General features: G+C 49.1%; 2 protein-coding genes across 3 annotated transcripts in view; one reads left to right on the plus strand and one right to left on the minus strand.

Annotated features, from left to right (window-relative positions):
• On the minus strand, positions 1-8,775 carry znf526 (zinc finger protein 526). Its single transcript, XM_037273174.1, has 8 exons — positions 8,579-8,775; positions 4,511-4,841; positions 4,161-4,324; positions 3,986-4,087; positions 2,844-3,541; positions 2,622-2,766; positions 976-2,409; positions 1-528 (listed from the first exon to the last, which is right to left on the minus strand). The coding sequence occupies exons 2-8, from the start codon at positions 4,788-4,790 to the stop codon at positions 382-384; spliced, it is 2,970 nt and encodes a 989-aa protein (XP_037129069.1). The 5' UTR covers positions 4,791-4,841; positions 8,579-8,775; the 3' UTR covers positions 1-381.
• Positions 8,776-9,234: 459 nt separating this feature from the next.
• gsk3ab (glycogen synthase kinase 3 alpha b) overlaps positions 9,235-14,462 on the plus strand; it is an 11,350-nt gene continuing 6,122 nt past the window's right edge. Inside the window, exons 1-6 of one of the 2 annotated variants that reach the window (XM_037273326.1) lie at positions 9,235-9,368; positions 9,494-9,679; positions 11,182-11,369; positions 11,483-11,566; positions 12,024-12,134; positions 12,747-12,877. In XM_037273326.1, the coding sequence (XP_037129221.1) occupies positions 9,505-9,679; positions 11,182-11,369; positions 11,483-11,566; positions 12,024-12,134; positions 12,747-12,877 (689 nt within the window). In that variant the 5' untranslated portion in view covers positions 9,235-9,368; positions 9,494-9,504. The remainder of the gene's footprint in view (positions 9,369-9,493; positions 9,680-11,181; positions 11,370-11,482; positions 11,567-12,023; positions 12,135-12,746; positions 12,878-14,462) is intronic. The other variant, XR_005100576.1, reaches the window with a different exon arrangement.

Consider the following 14,462-nt stretch of genomic DNA (forward strand, 5'->3'; position numbering starts at 1 on the left):
TGAAGCAAACTGAGTTTATTGAGTTATGAACACCATATTTTGTTGCGACTTTCAGCAGTGACATCAAATTTATACAAATCAAAAATACAAAAAAAAATAGGTCACATAAGGTATAATGCGTTTATATACAAGCAAACACTCATACCCTTTAAAAGCACTTCTTCCTCGCTACAAAAAGCTGCTCAGACATGTATGTAAATACACTACTGTTTTGAAGTGACTGAGAAATGTTATTTTTGAAAGGAAAGCACTTGTCATCACATCAACAAAGTAGACTGAATTTCTACCTTCATTGAAAACCAAACGCTTCCTTTCAAAAATAACCCCACTATTTGTGTCTTTAAGTTGTTTTCATATTATAACGCAAGTCTTTCTGTTGGCTCAGAGCAGGTGTAGTCCATCCAGGCCATTCTCCATCGCCGTGTGAAAGATCTCCAGGGCCTGCTCCAGCGGCAGCACCCTGCCCTCGCTGCTCTCGATGATGGCGATGGTCTCCCCAAACTCGTTGCACATGATGGTGTTGGTGCCCTGTGACGGTGGCGGAACAGACATTTGACATGATTCAGTATACTTAGGATGATGAGGGCCGATCGGGCGTGGCCCCTTATGGCACACTTTGTTTATTAAGTTAATTCCCAAACTTGATTCATAAAAGTATATTTTTAATTCTTTACTTTGTATTTATTTGTTTTATTGAAAATTAAATGATTAAAAAGAATAATACATTTTAGGAAACAGTTTAATTATAATTAAATAAGTTGTACTACAATTAAAATAAAAATTGCTTACTGAGGCAACTTTACATTTTAAATCAATTATTCTTACATGTTCCAAACCATTAAAGAGTTCATTTTAATTCATTTAGTTCTATACTTGAAAATTACAACCTATTCATCCATTTCCTCTCGCATTTTCATCCTCAGTGGGAACTCATTGCTACCCATGAGGATGCATGATTTAGATAATAATACGAACCTGCTGAAGATCAGAGGATTGGATCTGGATGAGGTGCGGTTGCCCCTTGGAAAGTTCCACTGTGGAAACCTCCACAGCCGAATTAGCTTTGTCGTCCCGGTCCCGATCCAGCTTCTGCTGCCGACTGTGCGTCTTCTTGTGGTTCCTGAGGTTGGAGAAGGTCTTGAAGGCCTTTCCACACTGCGGGCAGACGTGCGGCCGCTCGCCCGTATGTGTGCGGCGATGTTCGACCAGGTGCATGCTTTGGACAAAGCCCTTGCCGCACACCTCACAGCGGAAGGGTCGCACGCCCGTATGTGTGCGCAGGTGCTCACGCAAGTGCGTGCTCTGTCGGAAGCGCTTGGCACATATCTGGCATGGGAACGGGCGCTCGCCCGTGTGCACCCGCTGGTGCAGCGCCACGCCCGATCTGGACACAAACAGCTTGCCGCACACGGGGCACTGGTGGGATTGGGCGCGCTTGCAGGTGGCGCCACGTGGCCGCCCGGGACTGGGGTGGCTCAGCTTGTGGAGCCGCAGATTGGCAGGGGAGTTGAGCTTCTTGCCGCAAATGTGGCAGTCCAAGGCGCCTCGGACCGTCACGTCAGACTCTTCCGCAGTGGAAGAAGACTGCTCTGATTGGCCGCCAGTGGCATTCTGGGGTTCTTGGTGCCGCTCAGAACAGTGGGCGTCAAGTTGCCTCCTGGTGACAAAGCCGGCCTCGCAGTGAGAACAAGGGAAAGGCGCGGGGGAGCCTGGGTGGTGCATAAAGCGGTGCGAGGCTAGTTTGGCGGGCCAGCGGAAGGCGGCGGGGCAGTCTGGGCAGGTAAGGCCCCCGCTGCCACCCGCCGCGTGCAGCAAACTGTGCTGCCGCAGGTTGGACGACTGCGAGAAAGCGCGTTGGCACACGTCGCAGCGGTACGGCCGCACACCCGTGTGGATCAGGGTGTGGCGGGTGAGGTTGGCGAGGGACGAGAAGGTCTTGCCGCAGTCGGCGCACTGGAAGGGCCGCTCACCCGTGTGCGTGCGGATGTGGTTGCGTACGTGGATCTGCTTGGTGAAGCTCTTGAGGCAGATGCCGCACAGGAAGCTGCGCTTGGGCCCGTGCGCTGCGCTCCGGTGCTGGAGGAGCTGCAGCTGCGAGACAAACGTCTTTGGACAAGAGCGACAAGCCAACGCGCTTTTTCCCGATGACACAGGTGTGGTGCTTGCCGCCGCGCTGGACGCGATTTCCCCGACGGGCTCGGCGCCAAGAGGCTCTTCGCCGGGATGCTCTTGGCCCACCTCCCCTTGAACCTCGCTAGTGTGCAACTTGCTCGCATCGCCAGAGTCCTGCTCAATTTGTTCCATCTCTTCCTCGGTAAGGGGGGCCATCATGTGAGAGTTGTTCTTCTCCCTGGCTCGCTGCAGGATGGCCAGAGTCGAGAGAGAGACTCGTCGTGGAGCAGTGTTAACCTGGAGAGGGATGGAACTTATTTGAAATTCATGCTGAATTGAAGAAAAAAATACAGCACATAGCACATGTCTCAGATTCTCCTGCGGTGTGGCAATTGTGATCAACTAGAACATGTGGTCGCGTCGACGACTTCTTGTGGATTACCGTCTAAACTGATGCTACAATGAGTTCTGTCTTTTCTGTTTTACAATAACAGTTGCAGAAGGACTACCGTGGTAGAGGCGGTGGGGCAAGCAGGTGTGCCACAGGTGTTGACGTTGAGGTGTGTCCGTCGGTGGTAAAGGTACTTTGTCATGTTGGTGAAGGTTCTGTCGCAGAACTGGCACTTATGAAAGGGGGTCGGCGTGTGCGACTTTCTGCAAGAAACATGTGAGGGGAAAGGTGAGGTCGGGCGGGAGCAAAGAGGACGCCCACAGCCGGCGCTGGGCCTCACCTATGCACGAGGAGGGTCATCTCTGTGGTGAAGCCTTGGCCGCAGTCCACGCACAGGTACCTGTTGACGCGCAGGTGGGTGCACAGGTGGGCCTGCATGGAGCTCTCTCTCTTGAAGACCCGGCCGCATTCGGGGCATTCGTGCGTGCCCTGCTCGTGGACGCGCTGGTGGGATTTGAGGCGGTTGGCTGAAACAAAGCTACGGCTGCACAGTGTGCATTGCTGAGGCACACACCCCGTCGCGCTGGCTTTTTTCTCCGGCGTTACAAATTGGCTCGGTCGCCTGATGGAGTTGTCCGCCATATCTTGGCGCCCAGAGGCTTCCTCAAAGCCGCCCATGAGCCCGCAGTCCGAGCTCTCTTTGTCCTGAGCCAGGAAGTGCTCCCCCTGGTGTTGGAGGAAGTCCTCTGGCGTCTGGAAGAGTAGGGAGCATTCGGAGCATTCGTACGCTTGGTTGACCGCCGTTTCGATGGTGCCAGCATGGACTCCGGGGGCCAACGGCAATGCCGCTTGGCGCCGCTTGGCCGTCTTGCCCGAGCTGTCGGCCAGGGCTTGGGCCGTCAGGATCTGTAGGTGCATGGTGGCCGAGCCCGGGGCGGGCGTCACCGGGGGCAGCAGAGAGGGCCGGGGGGCTGCTTTGTATTTGAGGTGGGATGTCTTCTTTTGCTGCTGCTGCTGCTGCTGCTGCTGTGCGAACACCTGCAACAGATCCGAAGCAAAGCCCTCATCTGTCATTAAAGATTAGATGGAAAATTTATATGCCGCAAATCGCACTCGCGCAGGCAAACCCGATCGTGGCCCCTGCGATGTCACTTACGAGGCCGAGGCACGCACCCAATGACAACAGTAAGAGTGGTAATCTGCATACTAACCGCACTGACCCCACAGGTTGATGAAAATCCAGAGCCACTTTGAAGTGAGCCCGGACCTCACCGTCAGAGACATCCTCATCCCGCACAAACGCAAAGCCCTCGCTCTCGCGTCGACAACAAAAGGAAAGCAAACGTGCACTGAGTTCTGTTGCAATCATGCAAGCTTCTGATAAGTGGCAAACACTTGACTGCTGAGTGAAGTTGCACAAAAAAATGCTATGGGGAAAAACAAAGCATAATCCGTCTCGGTCAAAGCATTTAAATGCAGTACCTGAGCCAAAATCTCGCCAGCCTGCCGCTCGCTCAGCACAAAGTTCTGCGTGTTGGTGAGAGGAGCCAGGGTGCCGTCCGCTTGGATCACATACTGCTGCGGCTGCCAATCAATCACACGCTCGCCGGTCAGACAGACTGTTCAAGGGGCGCTTCTTTGGCCATCTCTGTCTTACCGTGTCCTCCGCGTAGGTGCTGGTGGTGCTGCTGTGGTGGCTTTTGCGGTGTTCAAACCATGTGTTGGGCGAGTCAAAGAGAGCCAGACAGTCAAGACACTGGTACTGTACCGCGCGGGGCAGCTGGGAACCAGAATCTTCGGGTGCCGCAGCCTCACACAACTCTGAGAAGGGATTGCACAAATGTTAAGAATTTCAAATTTAAATAAACTTCTCCCTGTACAATTACAACCATTGCCTTTGACTGCAACTTTTATCCCGTTCAAAATATGCATCTCAACACAATCCAAATCCGAAGCGGGGGATGAGCGAATGATTCGACAAAGCTTTCACGCGACAAAATGTCCGACCTCGTTGCTCGGCCTCCATCCCAGCCACCCTCATGTGCATCTCCTGGTGCAGAAGCAGCTCCTCGGAGTTCACCAGAACGGAGCCACACTCCAGGCACTGGTACTGCTCGCAGCGGACCGCCTGGCCCGCCTCACCTTCCTCACTCGTATGAATCTCCTGGTGGATCAGGACTTCCTCCAGGGTGTTGAAAAGCTGGCAGCACTCGCTGCACATGTATTGGTGGTCCACGCTGGCATCCTCAGGCTGCTCCATCTCCATGTAGACGTTCTGCGCTTCCATGATGTCAGGTCTTAAATCGAGTGGATCATTTGAAGACAACTGGAAATAAAACTGGCAGATGAAAAAGAAAACCCATCAACTGAGATTCAGCCCATGGATGTATGCTGTATACATGAGTTGATTTGATCCCACAGGCATACATCATCTATCATCTGTGAGGAACACCATCTTCCTGAAGAGTTTTGGCTGGCTTCATCTGTATAACGCTGTCCTGAGGTGACCAACGAATTAAAGTAAAAAAAAAATGGCCAAAACGGTTTGATTTTTAAACATTTTAATAATTTATAATTACATCTATATTGTTCATAAAGTACTATACTATAGAATATCAAATAGCTATTTTATATCAGCTAAGCCTGAATGCTACTTCTTATGTTCATCTGATCCCGGCCTACAGGCAGAAACTAAAAACTTCTAAGCCTGTGAGGAAGTGGACAGTGGAGTCAAGGCAGGACCTCCAAGCCTGCTTTGACTGGACTGATTGGGGAGTTTTTGAAGCTGCAACTTCAGACCTGCATGAACTCACTGACACTGTCACATCATACATCAGTTTTTGTGAGGATCTGTGTGTGCAGACTAAGACCTTCTGCACGTACAACAACGGCAAACCTTGGTTTACACCGAACCTCAGGAGGCTGCGCAAAGTCAAGGAGGAGGCCTACAGGAGCAGCGACCGGGACCTGTTCAAGCAGACCAGAAACACACTGAACCGAGAGGTCAGGAAAGCCAGGAGGTGTTACGGGGAGAGCCTGGAGAGACACCTCTCTGCCAATCCTGATCCCTTAACAGTGTGGAAAGGTCTGCAGAGCATCACGGGCTTCAAGAAACTAACCCAAGGCTTGCTAACCAGCTAAACAGGTTCTACTGCAGGTTTGATCGGTCCTCCCACACAACAGGACCTCCTGCAGCACAATCAACATACTCACCTCCCCCCACAACCGCTCTGTCCACACCTCCATCACCGTTGTCACCTACTCTCTCTCTTGCAGAGGCCGCGCCCGCACTCCAGATCCGCGAGGAGGAAGTGCGCCAGATGTTCCGGAGACAAAAGATCAGGAAGGCACCGGGCCCAGACGGTGTCTCACCTTCCTGCTTGAAAGTCTGTGCTGAGCAGCTGGCACCCACCTTTGCACAGATCTTCAACCGTTCCCTGGAGCTGTGTGAGGTGCCCTCGTGCTTCAAGAGCTCCACCATCGTTCCAGTGGCCAAGAAGCCCGCCATCACAGGTTTGAATGACTATAGACCTGTCGCTCTGACATCTGTGGTCATGAAATCTTTCGAGAGGTTAGTGCTGAACCACCTGAAGGATGTCATGGGCCCCCTGCTTGACCCCCTCCAGTTTGCCTACCGGGCAAACAGGTCGGTGGATGATGCAATCAACATGGGACTGCACTACATCCTGCACCACCTGGACGTACGCCAGGATCCTGTTTGTGGACTTCAGCTCGGCGTTCAACACCATCGCTCCTGACATCCTCCACCAGAAGCTCATCCAGCTCACGGTGCCTGCCTCCACCTGTCAGTGGATCACCAGCTTCCTGACCAACAGGAGACAGCGTGTGAGGCTGGGGAGCATCACATCTGACACCCAGACCACCAATACTGGCACCCCTCAGGGGTGCGTCCTCTCCCCGCTGCTCTTCTCTCTCTACACCAACGATTTCTCCTCAGGTGACTCTCCTGTGAAGCTCCTGAAGTATGCAGATGACACCACTCTCATCGGATTGATCCGGGACGGTGATGAGACTGCGCAGGAGGTGGAGCGGCTGGTCCACTGGTGCAGCCAAAACCACCTGGAGCTGAACCCGCTCAAGACCATGGAGATGACAGTGGACTTCACCCCTCACTATCCGTAGTAATACTATTCTCTCCACAGACACCTTCAAAATCCTGGGAACCACAATATCTCGGGACCTGAAATGGACCGGCCACATAGACTCTGTCCGGAAGAAGGCCCAGCAGAGGCTGTACTTCCTGAGACAGCTCAAGAGGTTCAACCTGCCGCGGGAGCTGGTGAAGACCTTCTACACTGCCATCATCCAGTCTGTCCTCTGCACCTCCATCACTGTCTGGTTTGGATCGGCCTCCAAACAAGACAAGCACAGACTGCAACGGACAATCAGGACTGCAGAAAAGATAATTGGAATCAACCTCCCATCTATCAAAGACTTGTACCTGTCCAGGACCAGGAAACGTGCAAGTAACATCTCTACAGACTCTTCTCACCCAGGTTGCAGTCTGTTTGAACTACTCCCCTCCGGACAGCGTTATAGAGCTCGGTATGCCAAAACCAGCAGACACAGACAGCTTCTTCCCCCAGGCTGTTGCTCTGATGAACTCACACCACTCTTAGAGTCTCAGAGTCATTGCTGTGCAATAGCATCCTCCTCTCCACACCTTTTTTGAATTGTCTACACTGTTTGTACTATGTGTCCTCTCTGCATCCATTGCAGCCTGGTCATCCTGGAAGAGGGACCCTCCCATCTGTGGTCTCTTCTCAAGGTTTCTCATTTCCCCTAGTTGGAGTTTTGAGTTTTTCCTTGCCCTCCTGGGAGTTTAAGATCAGGGGATGTTTGAGAATATTTGTCATTTTTCACATGTCCTGAGTGTTGTTAGTCACCTAAATGTTGAACAGAGGCTGTGATGTACCGAAGTCAAATTCCTTGTTTGGCACGCTCAAACATGGCGAATAAAAACTCTTGAATCTTGAATGAAGGTATTGTTTGTTGGAAGCTAACTTTATTAAATACACAGCTTTCTTTTCAGCCAGGCGGCTCGGCACTGGTTAGCACGTCCGCCTCACAGTCAGGAGGGTACCGGTTCGATTCCACCTCCAACTCTCCCTGTGTGGAGTTTGTATGTTCTCCCCGTGCCCGCATGGGTTTTCTCCAGGCACTATGGTTTCCTCCCACATCCCAAAAACATGCTTGGTAGGCCCATTGAGCACTCCAAATTGACCCTAGGTGTGAGTGCGGATGGTTGTTCATCTGCGATAGGCTGGCAACCGGTTCAGGGTGTCCCTTGCTTACTGCCCGATGACTGCTGGGATAGGCTCCAGCACGCCCGCGACCCCCGTGGGGACAAGCGGTATAGAAAATGGATGGATGTTTTCAGCCAAACCTGCTTTCTTACATGCTTCACTCACTCACTCACTCACTCAAATCTATTTTTTGGCTTCTTTTCTCATTCTTTTTTTTTTTTTAATATTCCTGCATCCTTATATTCAACTGGGTTCACCTGCTTTCCTATATTCCTTCCACCACAAATTAATAAATTGAATTTAAATTTACTTTTGGGCCACCCTGCTCTTGACCTACTGGATTAAACGAGTCAATTTCACATAAAGTAAAGATTGTCTAGATTTTTCTTCTCATGGAAAGCACCCATGATTAAAATGTTGGCAATTTTAATTATTTTATAGTTTAACGCGGATAAAAAGACAACATGTTTCGACTTAGCAATTAGCCAACATGATGGCCCTTGTTGGTTGCCTCGTCCCAGCCACTGCCTTACAAAGGTAATATTGAAACCACCAAAAGGTTTCTTAACAGGTTCGCTTGTGTACTGTCTCATGTGTGCGATGGCGTGTGGAGGGCGGTTGGAGGCGCTCCCTCGGCCAGCGAGAACCAATTTTGTGACGCTCCCTGGCACCGCTATTTCCTGACGGCCGTTGCCCGGTTCGCCGGGCGGTCCGTCAGGCGGCGCTAGCCACTTTTCGCCGCAGCTCTCCGGTCGAAAGGCGGCAGGGGCCCTTCTTTTTTTTTTTTTTTTTTACCCACCCCCTGTACCTCATTTACTGTCGTCGGACGGCGCCGTTCGTAGTCATCACCGCACGTCACTCAAACGCCCGCTCCGCCGAGGCTGCTCCGACGCTGTCTCGGGCACGAGAAGCACACAACGGGATGGTTGTTCGCCGACGATTCTGTTTTACAGCATGTAGGGAGACGTTAACCCGCCATTAGCCTCCATTTTTGTGACACTGAGCCCCGCCCTGTATGAGATCCTGCTGAAAGTCTTGCAACCACGATTGGATAGTGTAGCTGTCAATCACTTTGGAACTTATGCGTGTTGGGTATTGTAGTTTTATGCCGCCGATATTTATTTGGGGCGAGTAATTTGTTTAAAAAAAAAAAAAAAGAATTTGGCGCAGTATTTAATGTACTTTAGTCATTTTATGTTTGATAGGGCTTATTTTACCATTATTGTTGTGTCATTTTTGATATAGTTTTGTGCACTGTTCTTATTTGTTTTAAACTTGTTATCATGGACTTCAACACAACCTTTGGAAACGTTCTTATTTATTCTTGTTTTGCTTGATCAACTTTATTAGTGTACGTTAAAAAGCCTATTGCTCTTTTTTTTATACTGTGTTCTATTTTGAGGATAATATTGCTATGATATGGAACTGAACGTCGTCATTTCGCTCACCACCCCTGGAGGACAGGTACATCGAAACTCGCTTTCCCACAGTCCTTTGCGAATGTTACGTCATCCCACGTCAACTCCCCAGTTCCCCACCATCATCGTTGTACAGTTCAGAGGAAGAAAGGGGGAGACTGGGCAGAAAGCAAGAACGCTGTAAGTGCAGTACTTTTCCCATGGGAGTTTTTTGTGTGTGGTGGTCGTGGTTGTGGTGGAGGGCTCGTATTTATTGTGTGACTTGGTTGGCTGTCAGTAACGTTCGCCGTTAATCCTGGCTGTAGTTCACACAAATATGAGCGGCAGCGGGCGGCCCAGGACCAGCTCATTCGCCGAGCCTCCCGGAGCTCCCGGAGCCGCTGCAGCCGGTGTCGGATCGGCAGTAGCCGGCGGAAGCTCGACAGGAAAGTCGGGGGCTTCGCAAACCAGCGGAGGTGGCTCGACAAGCTTTGGTAACCTCAAACTACCCCGTAAGTGTCGTTTTTTAAAATGACCACTCGCCGCCTCAGACGCTTTGTTCCAAATGATGTCCATCCCGTGGTTTATTTCAGATGACTGTATGGACATTTTCTTTAAATGAAGTCGATCACAATCGCCGAGCTAATCTCAGCTAGCAGGCTCTTGGCTAACTTGGGCTAGCTATCCAGCTACCATTAGCCTTGTTTTTCTCCCACCATTAAACCTCTTCGATGACTTCAACATCAATACCGACTGTTGTTTTTTCGGCAAAAAAAACGATTCCATAAGGTTATTATTGACAATTTCAGTTCGGTGGACTCCTCTTCACGTCACTCAGGTTAAGAGTTAACCTTAGCGTTCGTGCTAGTCATTTGTGGAAGCAATCGTCCACTTATTTGTGATGGAACTGGGGGGAAAAATCGTTTTAGGAGGCTTTTGTTTGTGTCATAGCGTATGACCAATTGATTGATATATTTCACTAGTGTTAGCACAGAACCTACATTTAAATGTCAAATTGCGACAATCTACAAAGTGACCCAATTTATATATTCTAAATTACATTATTAAAAGTTTTTTCTAACCCACTAACAAAACTCAAGAAATCCACGAAAAGTAGACTCCCGAGTGGCAAAATGTCCGACCTCCGAGATGGATAAAATCAGGTGGATTTACTGTAGCTGCTTATTTCATATCATACAAACAATAATAATCAGATGACTGTGTTTAGATGGGAGGCGCTGCGTAGAATGAATTCTTAACCAGAACTTTCTGACTTGACTTCCCCTTTAACACTGCATGTTACAAACTATACTGATTAAGTTTCTATTTGGTGTGTTTACCGAGGAATGCCATGATGTATTTGCGAAATTTGTCTGTCTGGTGCGGAATGATTTGCCGTCTTACTCCATTTTGGTACACGGCGGTGATCCGTAGGGGTCCCGCTGAGACGTGTAAAGTGAACAAGCCCCGGGAAAAAGCAGTAGCACTTGTGGATGTGCTGCTGTCCACACCGTTTTAACCACAGTGAGCTGACAAAAGCGCTTTGGGGACGGGCCTCTGTCTTGCTCGCTCCTGCCTCGCTCTCCTTCCCCAATGTCACCACTGGTGGTGTTGATCCGTCGGAATGCTCTCGACGCTAACCGCTCTGTCAGTTACTGTTTGATCCAAGTTGTTTTTTTTGGGGGGGTCAAACATCAGCCTGGTGATGAAACTCTTTGACCAGTTGTAAGACGCACACAATGTACTCCCCCAGAGAGTACATCACCTCCTTGTACATAATCTGATCCTGGATTATGCCAAATCAACCTGCGGACCACACGTAGCGCGCGCATGGCGCTCACTGGAGCGGGAAGTCGTTGACGTCATTTGAACTGTTTTTGAGCTGTAACTGTGATGGAATTATTTTAAGGTGCATCAAAGTCTCGGTTGTCGCAGGGGATATGATCCCACACATTGCACAAATGAGCTGATTTTTCATTTTGCCTTTATTTTTTCACGCGCATTTCTCGTCCAGGTGACACTGGCAAATTGACCACCGTAGTGGCCACGCCGGGCCAAGGCCCCGACCGCCCGCAGGAAGTGTCCTACACGGACATCAAGGTCATAGGAAATGGCTCCTTCGGCGTAGTCTACCAGGCCCGCCTCATCGACAGCCAGGAAATGGTGGCCATCAAGAAAGTGCTCCAAGATAAACGCTTTAAGGTGAGCATGGGCTGTTGGCGAGGGAGGCCATTTTATGGACTACGTATATTGGTGACTCACTCTTGGTAAGAATCTGCCTTGTGATTGTTGTGTCCTCCTTGTTTGCTTTTTAGAATAGAGAGCTGCAAATTATGCGCAAGTTGGACCACTGCAACATTGTGCGGCTACGTTACTTCTTCTACTCCAGCGGTGAAAAGGTGTGTATTCGCCTGCTGTTCAAAAAAAGATCGGCCGGCCCACAAATAGCGAAAATCCATGCCTGTTATAACTGCATTGGGGAAAATTGATTTGATTTAATAATCTGTCCTAATTTTTTCATTGAGTTACAAACAACATGGCACTATTGTCAAGGAAGAAGCAGATTTCCTTTGTCGCCCTCACTATATTCCATTAATACAAAGAAAGGAAACGGGCCAGAAATAAAGCAGGGACAGTGAATTTTTGAGAGGCAACTGGCTACTTTTATCGTTCGGGTTTTTAGCCACAGGTAGAAATTGTCTGAACTTCGCTAGACATTCTTGTCAAGCACCTTACAAAGCGTCTTGGGACGACTTGGCGGCATGCGCTTTGCTCCGCGTCGCCTCTGTGATGTCATTTTCAATTCGCTGTCACACCCGTAACGCTGCACTCGCTCCCACTTTGTGTCTTGTGCAGAAAGATGAAGTCTACCTGAATCTGGTGCTGGACTTTGTCCCCGAGACGGTGTACAGGGTGGCTCGGCACTTCAATAAGGCCAAGACCACCATCCCCATCATTTATGTTAAGGTAAGCGCCACCTCGTTGCACCCCCGCTTATGCTTGTCGCTCGTTCCGTTGCCTTCAGAGCTACATTTGTATTATGTCTTATGCCCGTCACTCACTTTCTCTCCTTGTTAAGCAACATCCCTTTTTGTACTCGTCTGTAATCGTGTCGTTGTGACGTCACAAGCCAGTGTCTCCACATTTTGTCAATTTTCCCTTATGAAAAGCAGCACGTCTAATTGTATTCCCCAACCGAGCATCCGCATAATTCTCCGCCCGTTCCACCCCATCTCTGTCCATACGTGTTTGCTGAGCTGCGGTGTGCAGCCGATTCCGCTCAGCGTGACGGCGCTCTCTGACTCTTGTGACGCGGAAGAAACGCCCACGCGTGTTCTTTCTGTCTCAGAGAAAAGCGGAGTGATTAACATTTGACCATGCTGTCGAAAAGTCGTTGCGCAAATGTAGGAGAGCGTGAGTCACGGTTAACCCCCCACCCGCACCTCCGCCCACTTTGGGAAGCCGCACATAGCCTCGGCTGACAGGAGCTTAACAACTGCAGCCGCAAGACGACGACTCAAAATCAGCACGGTGGACTTTGTACGTGTTGATTTTGAATGCTTGTGTCCTTCTCATCAGGTGTATATGTACCAGCTGTTCCGGAGCCTGGCTTATATCCATTCCCAGGGCGTGTGTCATCGAGACATCAAGCCCCAAAACCTCTTGGTGGACCCGGAGACGGCCATCCTTAAGCTGTGTGACTTTGGCAGGTGAGCAGCACACCTTCCGACACGTTCCTCGCCTAGCCGGCTGTGTCAGCTGTCTTGACTGCGCGTGCAAGTCTTGTTTTGCTCACCCACTTTTTTTTTTTGCGTCCTTCGTTGAAAATAAAGCCCAACTGAATCAAATGTTTAACCGAATGGATTGATTCAATTAAAGTGTGGCAGAAGATGAACTTGCCGAAATTAGAGTTTCAAGAGAAAAAAATCATCAAAACATTTATTTATTTATTTTTCTGCAGAGGGTTGAATGTATTTAATAGAGAAAGCGCGCGGTATTGCATAAAAGTGAGTGTGAAGAAAGAAACTGGTTTTCTAAAGTGTCATTGCGACAAGCTGAGTCACAACAACAATAACATGCACAATTGTTGTTGTGTGCCTTCAAGGCATGTGGCCTTCCTTTTGTGTGGCGTCAGTCTGCGTGTGAAATCCTCAAAATAACCTATTGGAGTTTTCTTTACAAATTATACAATTGACACACTTTCAGTCTTGAGTTTTTACACTTTATACAGGGATGAGAATTTTCCGCGGATTTCCGTGTGTTTTTCCGTCGGAAGTATAATTTTTGTGAATCGTGTAAATCCGTTGAGAAAATTTATTTTATGTATGGGGGGGGTATGGAAGCGGCCGGCCAGCTGGCTGGGCAACGTTAGCCTCGGCGACTCGCAAGCATTCGCCCGCGGCGGCATCTTTTGGCACATCTCAAGGCAAAATTAGTGAAGCTGTGAGTACGGAAATCGGCTTGCCTCTGTCAACCTAACTCACTGGCAGCCGTGATGCAACAACATCCATCTTATTTTCGGCAGCATTTTGGCACTACTTTCGTCACATCATTTCCACTTGTTGACTTAACTTGCGCGGAGAACTAGTGTTTTTACACCGCCACAATGTGAATTTGCGATTGGGTTTTCATCACTTGTAGACGAGTTATTTGGTTAGATAGATTTAGGGCCTACTCAGCAAAAGTTTTCGCCAGCATGAGCATCGTGCCAGGGAAATAAACAAGCCGAACGGGATGAAGAACTGCTTCAGATGGGCAGGGCTCGAGAGCAGCGTCATTGTACAACTCGGAACATAGTCCGTCAGTCTGACGGAACATATCCGTAAAGTAGATGTCCCGGGGAAGGTTTTGTGTATTCTATGTCAAGATATGATCAGCTATGGAGGTCGCGGCGCTAGGAATATTAAGGAGCACATCGAAACAAAAAACACAAAGGCACTTTTTTACTTTTACAAGCATGTGGGTTTAGAAAGTAACATGATGTTACATGTAAGCTAATGTTACGCTATTGTCATGATATTGTCACATTGTCACAATATTGTCATGATATCATTAAAGAATAAATCCTCAATGATATTCAGGGCTGTGGACTCGGTCGGATTTTTGCACCGAGTCCGAGTCCGGCCTCTTGACCACGAGTCCGAGTCCGGCTGTCCATTTTTTTCTCTTAATTCATGTGACTGCTTAGTCTTTATTCAAGGCTAATTTAGATCAAAATCTAAATAATTACAACAGTTTTGTGATGGCTTTGTCTTTATTAAACATATAAACGAATACAATAAACAGATACTTTCA

The sequence above is a fragment of the Syngnathus acus genome, chromosome 16, assembly GCF_901709675.1.
Source record: "Syngnathus acus chromosome 16, fSynAcu1.2, whole genome shotgun sequence".
Classification (NCBI taxonomy): Eukaryota; Metazoa; Chordata; class Actinopteri; order Syngnathiformes; family Syngnathidae; genus Syngnathus; species Syngnathus acus.

Coding starts and splice junctions, on each gene's coding strand:
- znf526 (XM_037273174.1), bottom strand. CDS start 4,790: ATGGAAGCGCAGAACGTCTACATGGAGATGGAGCAGCCTGAGGATGCC. Junction 4,088..4,160: donor GCACCTACGCGGAGGACACG/GTAAGACAGAGA, acceptor ATTGATTGGCAG/CCGCAGCAGTATGTGATCCA. Junction 2,410..2,621: donor GCCCCACCGCCTCTACCACG/GTAGTCCTTCTG, acceptor ATCCCTCTCCAG/GTTAACACTGCTCCACGACG.